Here is a 13,432-nt window from a genome sequence, read left to right as displayed (position 1 = left end):
AACACGAGGGTGCTGCGTGCACACGATCACCAACACCACGGATAAAAGGCCCGCAAAAGAGCTGAGAGCCTAATTAGGTTTTAATTGATTTTGGAGTGGGTCTCTATCCTTCTCCTCCCCCCCCCCCTTCCATCTCGCTCTCTCTCTCCGTCTCCTGTCGTGGATTAGCGTCAGTGAGTGAGTGTTCCTCAGATGTGATTATTGACCTGTTCGCTCTGCCTCTCCCCGGGCTCTGATGAATACATGCATGAGGGCCCGACGTTCGAGAGCCCCGCTGTCTTGTCTCCAGAGCGCATTCCACGACACCGCGCACACGCGTGCAAAATCAGCCACGCACCAATCACACGCACACACCAGCCTCCATCCAGTCTGCTCTCCGTTTTTCCCAGCTTTTCTGTCTGTCTGGATCTGTGTTTAGGGAGCCATTATGGGGCACCAGGTCGCCCCCCCCCCCTCAACACACACCCATCCCTTACTTCACCTATAGAAAATAGCTGCAGCAAAAGGAGAGGGGCTGGGGGAACTAAAAACCCTTAAGGGCAAGTAATTCTGCACCAGTCCAGACACGTCTTCTCTTCCTTTGCTCTCATATATCACTCCACTCTTCTGCCAAAACAACTAATTGCCTTTCACACCTTTGCTGTTTTTTTTGGGGGGGGGGGGGGGCAGAGACGTCTCCTGCAGGCTTCCGCACTGAACCACAGAGAAACACAACTGCAGAGAATTGTATGTGCATTTATATGTCTCTCAAGTAGGCTCAGTGGCCTGCAGGGCTCTGTTATAGTGGTCATTCTCCTGCTGCCAGATCCTTGTTTTAACTCTCATTTGAATTTCCCGAACTTGGGATATTATGTTCTTTTCTTAAATTTAAAGCTTACCTAAATATATAAAGTACTCCCTGGGAAAATGTAAATTACACAAAAGATTAACATTACATTTTCTGAGTGTGTCATGGCCGTCTCATTCATTCTGTTTATGTTGATAAAAGAGAAACAGCTGTCGGAGAATGGCGGCAGAAACCAAACTTGGCTGCGCTCGAACACTTGAGGCCTTCGAGTTCAAATGTTTCCGCTTCTCTTTGGCTTTTTTCCTCGTTTTCCACTCCGAGAGCAGATGATTCCTTCCGGTAAACAACAAACAACAGCCTGTCGCTTCTTTCTTCTCCGTTTTCTTTTCTGCACTGAAATTCAGGCAGACACACACCCATCTAAACACACACACACACACACACACACCCCACTCCTCCTACCCTCAATGGGGGCTCTAATAAACCCTAAGTGCCTCTGAAATATTAACTAGATTTTGCGAGCAAAATCCCTGCTGATCCACGGGGCCTGCCATCTTCAATCGAGCCCAAAAACAAACAGCACTTCCCTTCTTTGCTCGACGCCCAACACCCCCATTCCACCCCACCCCCACCCCCTCTGCTGTCCATCACAGATTCATACTTAAAGTTGACCGGAGACAAACCGCTGACCACAAGCAATATGGGCTCGGCCCCAGACCTTCTAGCAAGGCATCGATCTGAAAACATCAGACTTCCCCCCCACCCCCCACCCTACTCCACCATCACCCCCCCACCCCCGGTCGGACGCGTTTAAATCAAGCTGTATCAACAGAGATACACAATTTTCCTCTATCACGCAATCTGGACTCAGGACGAATGCGACAACAACGCCACACGAGGATAGATTAAACTTGTATCCCTGATGGATTGCTTATATATAAGCGTCTCTGTGGCAGGCAAGAGCAATCAATCACAGAAAGCATCTGAACTGGTCTTGGAGCACTGGTTTTCACACGGAATCACACCTGTTACTTATCATAACCTCGCGATCGCAGCCGGAACGGCCGTGACCGCCGGACGCCGCGATCAAACGGTGGCCGTGTGTCAGATATCGACAGATCCCAACCTGAACAACTCCCTTCAGTCGTGACCTCTGGCAGCTCATCTGTCTCTCCTTTCATCCTTAACCGTCACCCCCTTCCTCCTCTTCTTCATGTCCTTCTCCCCTCTCCCTCCGGCCATTGCTGATCATCTATTGATTCCCCATTACAAGCGGAATACAGACATTGATCCCACACCTCTTTGGTCCCTTTGGATATTGGTAAGAGAGTGATATAATGCGAGCGCGCAAGTTCATTTTGGACACGTGTTTCTCTGGAACCTCATGTTTAAGAAATGGATTTATAGTTGTGTGTGTGTGTGTGTGTGTGTGTGTGTGTGTGTGTGTGTGTGTGTGTGTGTGCGCGAGTGTGTTTACATCAATTCCCTCTGTTCTGATTGTTTAATTCAAACACACACACAAAAAAACCCCACCTCTTCCTCAGGCTTGAGTAGAGAGAGAAGAAACGAACCAACGGAGGAAAGCGATGGATCAAGAACAGACAGGAGGAGGATGAGGCGAGTGGGAGCGAAACAGAAAATGGGAGGGAGGGAGGAAGGGAGCGTCGTCTCCGCCCTACATCACTCCCCTCACTCCTCCTCTGTTCCTGGTATATCACTAGGTAGCATCCTGGGGCTTTGGTGATGGCAGATTGCATTAGAGATATGGGCCTGATATTTCATCTGGCCTTTATTACATTTAGTTCACATCAATCGGCTGGCAACCTGGAGGTAAGAGCTATTTGGCACGCGGCCGGACTCCCCCTGAAATGAAATCCTGAATTAAAGTGCCACCTCAGTCACGGAGCCCCTGCGTAAGGCCGGCGATTTGATTGCTGCAGCAGAGCCGCAGTTTGGCTACGTTACAGCGTCCGAGTCCCGACTGTTTGAACCCACAGAGGGAAAATCAGCAGCTGGTGGGGGATATTAGCCAGAGCACGGCCCCCTCGCCTGGGCTGACCAAGCACTTTTCTCAGTTTTATAAGGCGCTGAAGTGCCCAGGAGGGGGGATATGATGGCTGATGAGCACTCCTGCACCGACAGGTTGCATAAGTGTGTATGTGAATGTGTTGCTAAGTATATCCATTAAAAACATGCGTCAGTACTTGTCGTACTGTCGACTATATTTTGGTGATTTTATGTGTTTTCACCAAACTGGCAGCTCCGTTATTCCGTAATTCTGGCAGTCGTACAGAATTCCAGCCTTGACCAGGACAGAAAAATAAAAAAACAATCCCCTCTCTGCTCTCCCAGGCCACAAAAACAAAAAAAAAAGGAAGGAAGTTACCCGTAACGGCCCTAAAGAGCTCGGATCAATCTGTAAAAAGCACGACGCAGGATGGAGAGAAGTGGAATATCGAGCTGCGCTTCAGCTTTCCCCCGCTTATTCCTGTTATTTCAAAAGGGAAATGCATTCAGATGGGCCAAAACATTAGCTTCAGATGTTCTGCATAAATAAATGTTGCCGTGATCTTCCTCTAATGGGACTCTAAAGTGGGTTTGGACGGGTGGAGGGAGGGGCGGGCGGTGGGACGGAGTGGGGAAGCACAGCAGCTCGTCTCCAAACTAACACTTGTTTGCATGCTTGTAGACTTACTCACATTTAGACGACTTCTCTCGCCCACGCTAGCTGACTCTCCCTCTCGCAGACACACACTCATACATTCAGGATGAAGGGAGATTGAGTGGGAGTGTGTGTTAGAGGCCAAGCCAAGGCCTCGGTCCCTTCAGGCAAACGTATATAAAAAAAAGAAAAAAAAAGAAACCCTATCTCAATAAAACTCTCAGCCAAGAGGAGAAAAGAGACGGCATTTTCAGTTTCTCTTCCTCCTCCCTTGGCCTACTCCTGCCCTGAAGGCCTCGCACTGTTGGAAACTGCTTGACACGCTGCTTATCGCCGACAGAACCGTTCCGTTCTCCTACGCTGCAACCGGGGTGGGGGTGGGGGGTGGGGGTCCAATGAGCTCCCGCGCTGACGCCGGGTTGGGATTGTAAAGGCGCTATTGCACAGAAAACATATTGCCAGGGAGATAATTATGCAACATTCCGCCTCCGACAAAAGCGACAGACAGCTAGTGGCACAAAGCCGAGACATCAGAGGAACACTTCCACCTCGCGGCCGCGCTACAAAGCCATTCTGCTACGCGGCCATTGATGTAGTCATGAAAGTCGAAATTTTCTCCTGGCCAGACAAAGAGCTTAGTTGGTGAATGAAGAAAAAAACAAACAAACAAACCCCCCACCCATCTAGGATTATTCTTTGGTTTACAGAAGAAAAAAAAAGAAAGCAAGGGAAATAAAATAAATGGTCATAATTGTAAAAACCACACTGATAAATGTGGTCTGTTTTCCACTTGAAGCAAAACCAAACGAACAATGAACTAGTCTCCAAAACAGGTAATGTGTGTTTCCTCGCTGTATAAAAGTGGATTAAACACTGGAAAGCTTGACTTCTTCCCCTTTTCCTCTGGGGTCAAACACAATAGAAACACGATGTGGATTATTCACGTTGCTGAGAAAGGAAACTGACCAACAAACATCTGGGCCTCATTCTCCTCTGCCTTTCCTTAAAACACCCGTGACCCCTGATTCTTTTTCATTCACTTTATCTGGTTTTGCTTGTCAAACTAAACTTTCTGGCTGGAGATCAATCTGTTGCCCTTTAGCATGTGGGGAAAAAAAAAAAAAAAAAGCGGTTGTTCCATTTTTCCCGCAACTCGTCATTCAACTTTTTGAATCATTCTTTCCGTCATGATGCGATTGAAAGACTTAAGAAGTAGGAACTAAAATGAACATCTTTTACTCTGAACTGTTGATGTTGTGTGCAACTTAAGTGCCCTTGAGCAAGGAATTCATGCCACTAATTACTTTGTTCAAAGACTCATACTAAAAACCTGTGGTTTTTCTGGGATTTGACATGTGTAATTGTGGGAATGGAAGAAAGAGAAAAGAAAAAAAAAGTTTGTTCTCTCAATAAATAATTATTTCTAGAAAGAAAACCACAGTCTACATAATGCCGTGCAGAAAACTGGTATCTACAATTAAAATTTTCCTTCGCGACTGACCTGCTGTGGTCAAAATGTGGAAAATGTTCCAACAAATTGGGATCAGACCTAACCGCTGGTGGTGAATTATAATAGCATGTATAAAATCTGAGCGTTTCAACAGGAAATTGCTTATTTGTGATACCAAAGCTTTTGCAGAAAGATAATAAAAGGCTAAGATGTAAAACAACGTTTTACAGGTCATAGCAATTTAATTCTGATAGAAAACATGTCTCTCCAGGAAGCCACAGGTCTCCCCTGCGTCACCCGCGCCCTTACTTGCAGTCCTGCCTCTCGATGTCAAAATGTGGGTTGAAGTTGATGACGATGCGTTGCGAAGGCTCCGGCGCCGTGATGATCCAGTGACAGTTCTGGTGAGGCGGGTACTCCAGGGGATAACCCGGGGAGGTGATGTAACCCGGTTTGCTGGCATCAAAGACGTCGCCGCATTCTCCTGCTGGGAAAAAGAGACAGAAAAGGTGGTAAATATTGATCGGAAATTAGACGAAATCCATGCATCATTTGCATATCATATAAATGTATTAATTGCCAACTACTCAGAGGACGCCTCTGCATTTATGTTGAGTAATAAATGAAAAGTAGAAACAAAAGGAAGCAATTTGGTTGTCATTTAGGAGGAAATTGGAAAATTTTACCCATAGTGGATTGTCAATGTCTGTGGAACCACATGGGTAAGCTATTAAAACAATAAAAGATCATCACTGCAGCATCCATCCCCACACACACACACACACACACACACAGTCACACACAGAGAGAGAAGCTTTTTCACCCCCTTCCACACCCAGGCTCTTATCGCTCCAGCGCCCCATTGGGAACGTTTTCCAAGTGTAATTGTTGCTCGGGCAAGCCAATCTGCAAACATTAGGACACATTCCCCGATCCTATCATGTTCTCCCAGGAACAATAGCCTGCCAATGGCGTCGCTCGGCGAGGCTTAGACAGGAAGTGACACACAGACGGCCTGTCTAGAGGGGTTCTGGAGGGGGTCACCCCCTTCTCTGTAATGAGAAGCTAACTTCACAACAAAGACCCCATTCTCTGCCCACCACCAGACAACTAAGCCACCTCTCGTGACTGCAGTTATCTCCCATAAACATGCTAAACACATGAACTCACGCACATACAAAAGGAGCATGCGAATGGGGTATTCTGCATGCGCACACACACACACCCCGACGGGACATCACACACACACACACACCTCGGTATACCGCACAATGGTTCTTTTATTACTCTTGCATTGCAATAGATTTGCCGTTATCATTATTCTTTACAGAAGCAGAGGCGAAACGTGTTCTCCATGACAACAGGGAGCGGGTTTAGCTCCCCTACCTCTGCGTGTGCGCGGCTGCTGCTTCACCGGGGGGATCTCTAGATGTAATGAACTTTGTGACGCTGAGCACAAAGGAGGGAACAAATGTTTCCTTCATATTGCGGATAAATAAGCAGAACACAGAAGAAAGAAAGCGACAACAAAAGCGACAATCTAATGTCATTAATGGTGAGTTTTAATGGTGAGTTTAACCACTGAGCTGAATTCATTCCTGACATGAATGGCTTGTTTTCCTGCTCTTTTTTTTTTCCCTGAGAAATCATCAATAAAGAAATCATAAAGAAGAAAAGACCAAAGGCTGGAAGTGTAATAGACCCTTCAAGTGATGACATTTCCACTGCCTATTGTGCTTAAAAGGCACACTTAAGATTGTCTGACATTTGATAGAGCGGCGATGGCTTCCTTACTTTGTTACTGGAGAAGAGCGATGCCCACACTCGTGCAGGACACACACACACACACACACACACACACACACACACAGTTGCAGGCGAGTTCATGCGTGTGCACGTATGAGTGTGGGTGCACACACATGTAACACGCACGAACTTGCCACCGTGCATTTACGCGTGCACACACAGCTGATGCTCATGTTCAAACGGCCACCCACACACACACACACACACACACACACACACACACACACACACACACACACACATGAACACGTACAGAGGGCCTGTCAATCACAACAGGCTGACAGAGGTAGAAAAAAATAGCTAAGTGAAAAATTTCTAAAAGATAGCAGGGATGGCAAAGAGTGACACACACACACACACACACACACACACACACAAACACACACACACCAGACATCTCTTTATCTGCTGAAGCTGTGCAGACAGACAGGCATTGTTGGGAGCCCTGTGGAAGGAATGGTGTGCAAGAGGCTATCAGCACGCAGAGCCCCGGCAGATTAAGCCATTTGGGGAAAAAATCCTGCAGCCTCAACAGTTTTCCCTTTAGCTACCCATCCAGTGGCCTCCAAGGAGGATGAAGAGGAGGGAGAGGAGGGAGGAGGCAAAAAGAGGGGTGGTTACATCAGGAAGGAGAATAGAAGGAGCGGAGCAGAAGAACGGCTCCGGGATGAAGGACGGATACGGGAAGATGAATCAGATTTGGCGGTGGTGGGCTGGATGGTTGATTCATGATGGGCGGGGCGAGGGAGGGGCGAGGAAGAGAGGGAATGAGTGACAGGCGGAGAGAGAGGGAAGGAGGCTGGGAAAGGTGAGGAGGAAGGAGCTCGACGCTCCTCATTAAGACATGGCTGCCATCCAGCAGCTGTCTGTAGACAATGACCCCACTAGTAAAACCTTTGCCATACAGGCGCGTGTGTGTGTGTGTGTGTGTGTGTGTGTGTGTGTGTGTGTGTGTGTGTGTGTGTGTGTGTGTGTGTGTGTGTGTGTTTCAGGGAAAAAATAATAAGAATGAGGGAGTGATGCAACAGAAATGCGAACTGAATCAACCTGATGATACAAAAACATGATTTAACAAAAAAAAGTAACAAAAGATCAACCGAACAAGAGAATCAAAATGAAACCGTTGACTCAGAGACACTTTTCTCACAATGAACACATTTCAGCTGCTGAACTGTGAACAAAAATCAAACTGTTTATAAAAGATAAGAATCATCAGCATCACATTTGCACCAAATTCTTCCACAGTGGGCGAAACTGGAGCGTGGATGCGGTGTGTGTGTGTGTGTGTGGCGAATAAAAGCAACCATTTAGCCTCAGGAAGAAAGATGAAGGAATGCATTTTCACGCAAGCTGCGGTAACGTGATGAAGCCCCCCCCTACACACACACACACATACACACACATCCGTGACACGCAGACGGAGATGCATTACATTTGTGTGCAGCTGCTGAATTAAGAGTTCCAACACGATTACGGGTCCGATTCCATCACTGCCCCGTCGATTCTGTCAGCGGAATACGATGTCGGATGAAATTGCACTCTGCATCTGCTCGTGTGCACATTGTCCTGTCACTCCGGATCAATTCAGACACAAAATGGTCTTTTGTCGCCACTGTCACAGGCTTTATCTTCATGATCTGGGAAAATTGTGCATATGTCTGCATGTCTTAGCTGACGTTCTATACGCTCTCATTTCTATTAGCGGCCTTATCAGGGTCGGTGGTGGTGGTGGTGGTGGGGGGGGAGAAGTATGGCGTCACGCTCTGGGATAAGCTGCGAGTGTGAGAAGAGGTGCTGATAAATCCCTCCATCATTCCTATAGCGCCCGCCGCCCTCACAACCACCACCACCTCCGCCGCCACCGCCTTAATTAAAAAGCGCTATCGCTCAGAGTGAGGGAATGTGGGCAGCGCTCATCCATTCAGTCAAGAGCAGAGGTTGTCCCTCCGACTGCATTTAATCTCACCCATTCCGCACTAGTGTGGACCTAAAGGAGAGGAAGAGGGTGAGGAGGAAGGGGTGAGGCGGAGGGATCCTGGGCTTCAGGGCCTTTATGCTATAGGCAGTGTAGTGTCATTATGATAAAAAAAACCCACAGTTAAATGTCATGGGCACGCCGGTGTTACAGCTTTCTAGAAGCGGAATGAAGCCAGTGGATATTAGTAAATTAATTTTCTATGACAGATTTTCCTGCTTATGATTAGCATTGAATGCTACCACAAATTCTGAAGTCAGTTTCCTATTGGACTAAATGTCAAGTGACCTAAACGGAGCGACAATCACCCCACAAATGCAACAAAAGTTTTTTTTTTGGTTCCACAGTGTGGACTTTCTAAAGAATCAAGAAAAGCTGCCAAGATGGCAAATAACCCCCCCACCACCACCCCCACCCCGTCACAAAATCTTCTTTTCCTTTCCCTGCAGCTCTTTCTCTATTTGTCTTCCTGCTCCTCCGTCCCTACAGGATAAGTACCTCCGTGCTAATCACCTAAATGCACACTGCTGGTCATGGTGATCAATGGTTCAATGGATCAATTCAGCAAACAGATGGTTGCTGTAATACCTGACGGGTGTCGGGTTTCTGTCTCCTTTGGTGTGCATCAAACCTGCACCATTAAGGCACTTTTACACCAGACATTTCCCCTTCCAACCTGCATCTCTGGGGGAGGAGGGGTGGTGGTCTTTTGTCCCCATCTCACCTAAAAAAACCCCCTATACATTTACAGGAATAACTCATTCCTTCTCTTTAACCCTATTTGTGAATGCGCTCAATTTTAAAGGCCCCCATCTAAACCCGTCCCCAAGAGCCCCTTACGACCTCCCTGTGCAGTCAATGCAGCAGAGAGAAACACCCGGCTTTGTTTTATTTATGGGGTCTTGTTTTTAATTTCACCCCATGTGCAGCGGGCTGTGCTGCGACTCTCGTACCTGACTGGTATCGAACGAGGCCGCTCAGTTTGTCTCCGGCTATGAATGCTAATGGGTGACCTTGTTTTCACAGCTGATACCTCAGAGGCTGAGGCAGATTAAAACACAGAAATGCAAAGAATTGTAAGGCGGACGGCGACGGAGGAGGAGGAAGAGGAGGAGGAGGAGGAGGAGGATGAGGAGCGAGGGTGGGAAAGCATAAGAGGGAAAAAACAAAACAACAAAAAGAAATAGAAATGAGAAAGTCCATTCAGGGGCAAGGATTTGGAGAAGAAGTGACCGAATGAGTAGAAATACAACCGTGGGAGAAGTGGTGGTGGTGGGGGGGGGTGTCGTCCATCACAACCATCTCTGTGGGTCACTGGTGGGAGCGTGCGACGCTTTTCAGTCACTCCAGTGGGTTTAACTTCATCACTTCAGCTTTTCCCCCCCGACTCCTTTAACTTCTTTTATTCTTTTCCTGATTTTACCCCCCTCGGCTATGTCACCCCAGACGCTTGTGTCGCTTTATAAACCCCTTCATGTGATCTGATCCCTATTAAGTTCAGTTCCATTTTATCTCTGTGACCCCCGGCGCACTTTGATGTTGCCCTCTCTCCTCTAACCCTCAACGCCCCCACGTCTCCTTCGGCCTCCTCCACGGCCCTCCCTTCTCCTTCTCCTCCTCCTCCTCCTCCCTTCGCGTTACGGTCTGTCGGCTGCAACCCGCTTTCCTGTCCTTTGGCTTTTGCATCATCACTCTGTCTGTCTGCGCCCTCTTCCTATCCGCTCTGCCTCTCCTGTGTCGTCTCCATTCGGTTCTTTCCTCTGGCGTCTGTGTGTAACGTGGCTCTTGAGGGGAGCATGGAGTCAGGGACATGTGGTGCAGTGTCTTGGCAGGGGACTGAGAGAGAGAGAGAGAGAGAGAGAGAGAGAGAGAGAGAGAGGAGGGGACTGGAGCTTCTTGCCTGATGGCTGCCAAGAGGCCCACATCTGTCTCTGATCATCGGGTACGCAGGCAGCCAGTAAAACTCACACACACACACACACATTCCCGTCTTACTTAAAACAAGTAGCCTAAACAAGAGGTAGAGGGCTTTGGTGTGAACAGGACTGGGCTCCCTTTTGTGGTGGACCAGTGGGTGGTGTTGTAAAGGCTCAACAGTCATCATGGGATCATGAACAGCTCGTCACCAGACCAGTCCTGGTAACCACAACACTGCTGCCACGCGTAAACTTCAAATCCAAAGAGCCTCAGAACTACAGCCCCAACATTTTTTTGTATAATGACATGCCATAAAGTTCAAAAAAATGCGAGTGATCATAATTAAGAGCCGCAAATCCAAAGCGCGCAGATACATCACAGCTGCGTGGTCATTTTTTTCCTTTTAGCGCAAAAACGGCGCAGCGAAAAGCGCGCATCCGCGTAAAAATAAAATAAAATAAAATAAAATTTAAAAAAAAGCGGCGACACCCGCGGAAGCAAAAAGAAAGACAGAAATGCTTTACAAGGATGAGTGAACAAGAGGCCATGTGTCATCTCAGCGGTGGTGTCACTTCTCTGCATGGTAAGCCGCTACATGCGATCCTCTCTCCCATCACCTCCACTCCTGACGGTCTGCTGCGCGCTTTACGCGCAGGTGGAGACACAACCCGATGTGTCGCCTCGTTATTCCGATTACATTATTTGCATGGAAGTCACCAGATAATGGCCACGATGTTATTAAATGAATATCCTACGTGCATTTTGGTGTTGCTTTACGCGTGCGCTCGGCTCTCAAAACGCAAGGAGGAGCGCGTCCAGCGTGCTCGGAGCGCATCCGCAACCCTGCTTGAGTGCCTTAAAGCAAGGCTGCGAATCCAGTCTGAGGCTCATCAGGCACAATAACCTCCTATTTTACTGTTATTTGATTGCAGGGAGGTGAAGGTGAGCCCCCTCCCGCAGCCTTCAGCCTTGGCTTCACCCTGCGAGCCAACCCTCAAGGGGGGTGATGACGGAGAGAGAGAGCCGCGGTGGCTGATGGATAATGATCGTAATGGTGATGATTACAGTCATATTAGGCAAACTCCACAACGATAGTCTCGCTTTTACGCACGGTTTCTTGAACACCGGTGGATGTGTGAAACAGCGGGTTTACACACCAGTTTAAGGCTTCATTTTGCACGTTTTCATTAAGCTGTGAAATAGCAATTTAATTAGGGATGGCTTTTGTTTATTTCCCTTGATGGATGCTTAAATCAAAGACAAACAAACCGGTCAACTGGGGATAAACAATGTGTTTGGATTCGCAAAAAGCTTCACGCATATAATCATCTCATTCACAGCCCAGTGAACTGATGGTTGGTCTAATCCTGATCCCAGTCTTGCTGGGACAGATAACGGTTTCCGATAATTTAATATTTAATGAGAACATGTGAGTGTTTCCATGTGTAACAGCTGCTTTGGTACGGGGCTGAATTAGTCACATCCAAAAGATGAAAGAAAGTCACCGGATATGTGTAACGAAAAACGGGATCATCTAATTGAAATGTTCAAACTAAATTCCCGGTCTTGTGATTAGAAGAGTCTTTCATTTTCCAGTGTGGAATATTTTGGTGTTGACAAAAAAAAAAAAAGTAACTGAACTAAAACTCACCTCCGTTTGCTCGGACTCTCAGCGCCAGATGACACACAACCATTAAAAATCCAATCAACGATGACGCAAAATCCATCTTGAATGACGGGAAAAAAAAGAAAAAAAAAGGAGAGCTTTAAAATTCCACCTCAGATAATGTAAATGCTGTTTGTCTTTACCCCCCCCCCTCCAAAAAAAAAAAAAAAATCCGCTGTGGAGAGAAAACAAAAAACAAAAAAACTAAATCACTTCAGAAATAATCCCGCGGCGTTTATTTCACCATCGATTGAGGAAACTCTGAACATGTCACTGAATACATTCAGAGATCTGCACAAAAAAAAAAAAAAAAATAGTGAACAAAACTCCAGGATCGTCACAGTTCGCGCTCCGCGGATGGGGAGGCTTCTGGTGATGTCTGCGCGCCGGAGGCTCCGGACAGCGGCTCCAGGGTGCGTCAAGTCCCGACAGAGAGCCTCCACAGTCTCCCCCCCCCCCTGTATCCACCGCTCTCTTGTCTCCGCGTATTTTACGCACACGAGGTTACGTTCTTCTGTGGCGCGACCGGCTCGAATCCAAATGGACGGATCTCTGGAAGCTGATCAGGACCTGAAAACCCGCGTCTTAAAAGTCTCAGCCTGATAGATGACAGAAAAAGAGTTGCTGCCCTTCTGGAACCCTCATGTCACCTCCTTGCGGCAACTGCTGCTCCTTTTTCTCCTCCGTGTGTACCCCCCTCCCACCTCTCCGGGTAGCGGCTCCGGTTCAGCCTTGCGCTCCGCTCTGCTCCGCTCCGACACCGGCGTGTGAGCAGCGTCCGCGTCCGGATGGTGTGTGTAGAGTGTGTGAGTGTGTGTGTGTGTGTGAGCGATCGCGCTTTTGAGACGGGGCAGCTATCGCGTTACAGTCGCCTGCGCCCCGGCTCCGCCTCCTCCCGTCGGTCGTTTATTGCGAGGAGGGGCGATCAGTGGGGAAGGAGGGAGTGCACGTGCACGCCCGTACCCCCCCACCCCCCCACACACACCCATTCACTCCTGTCTTTTTTTTTTTTTTTGCCCCCCCTTCAGAAGATACCACAGATAGGAGCGCGCCTCCAAACAGATAAGACATATTGTAATGGTAAAGCAGAACTTCACCTCAGGCTGTTTTTAAAAGAAAACACAGATGAGGGGTTAAAAAATAAAAAAATCCCAGAAAGAGTGAGGCAG

General features: G+C 47.8%; 1 protein-coding gene across 4 annotated transcripts in view; it reads right to left on the bottom strand.

The window, feature by feature from the left end:
* Positions 1-13,087, bottom strand: part of nrp2a (neuropilin 2a) — a 54,008-nt gene extending 40,921 nt beyond the window's left edge. For 3 of the 4 annotated variants that reach the window (XM_068308981.1, XM_068308983.1, XM_068308984.1), the window contains exons 1-2: positions 12,249-13,087; positions 5,209-5,386 (exon numbers count right to left, since the gene is read on the bottom strand). In XM_068308981.1, coding sequence (XP_068165082.1) covers positions 5,209-5,386; positions 12,249-12,324 — 254 coding nt within the window. In that variant the 5' untranslated portion in view covers positions 12,325-13,087. The remainder of the gene's footprint in view (positions 1-5,208; positions 5,387-12,248) is intronic. The other variant, XM_068308982.1, reaches the window with a different exon arrangement.
* Between the last annotated feature and the right edge of the window lie 345 nt (positions 13,088-13,432).

Source organism: Antennarius striatus, chromosome 24 (genome assembly GCF_040054535.1).
Source record: "Antennarius striatus isolate MH-2024 chromosome 24, ASM4005453v1, whole genome shotgun sequence".
Taxonomy (NCBI): domain Eukaryota; kingdom Metazoa; phylum Chordata; class Actinopteri; order Lophiiformes; family Antennariidae; genus Antennarius; species Antennarius striatus.
The sequence above is the reverse complement of the archived record's forward strand: the minus strand, read 5'-3'. Positions and strand labels throughout refer to the sequence as shown.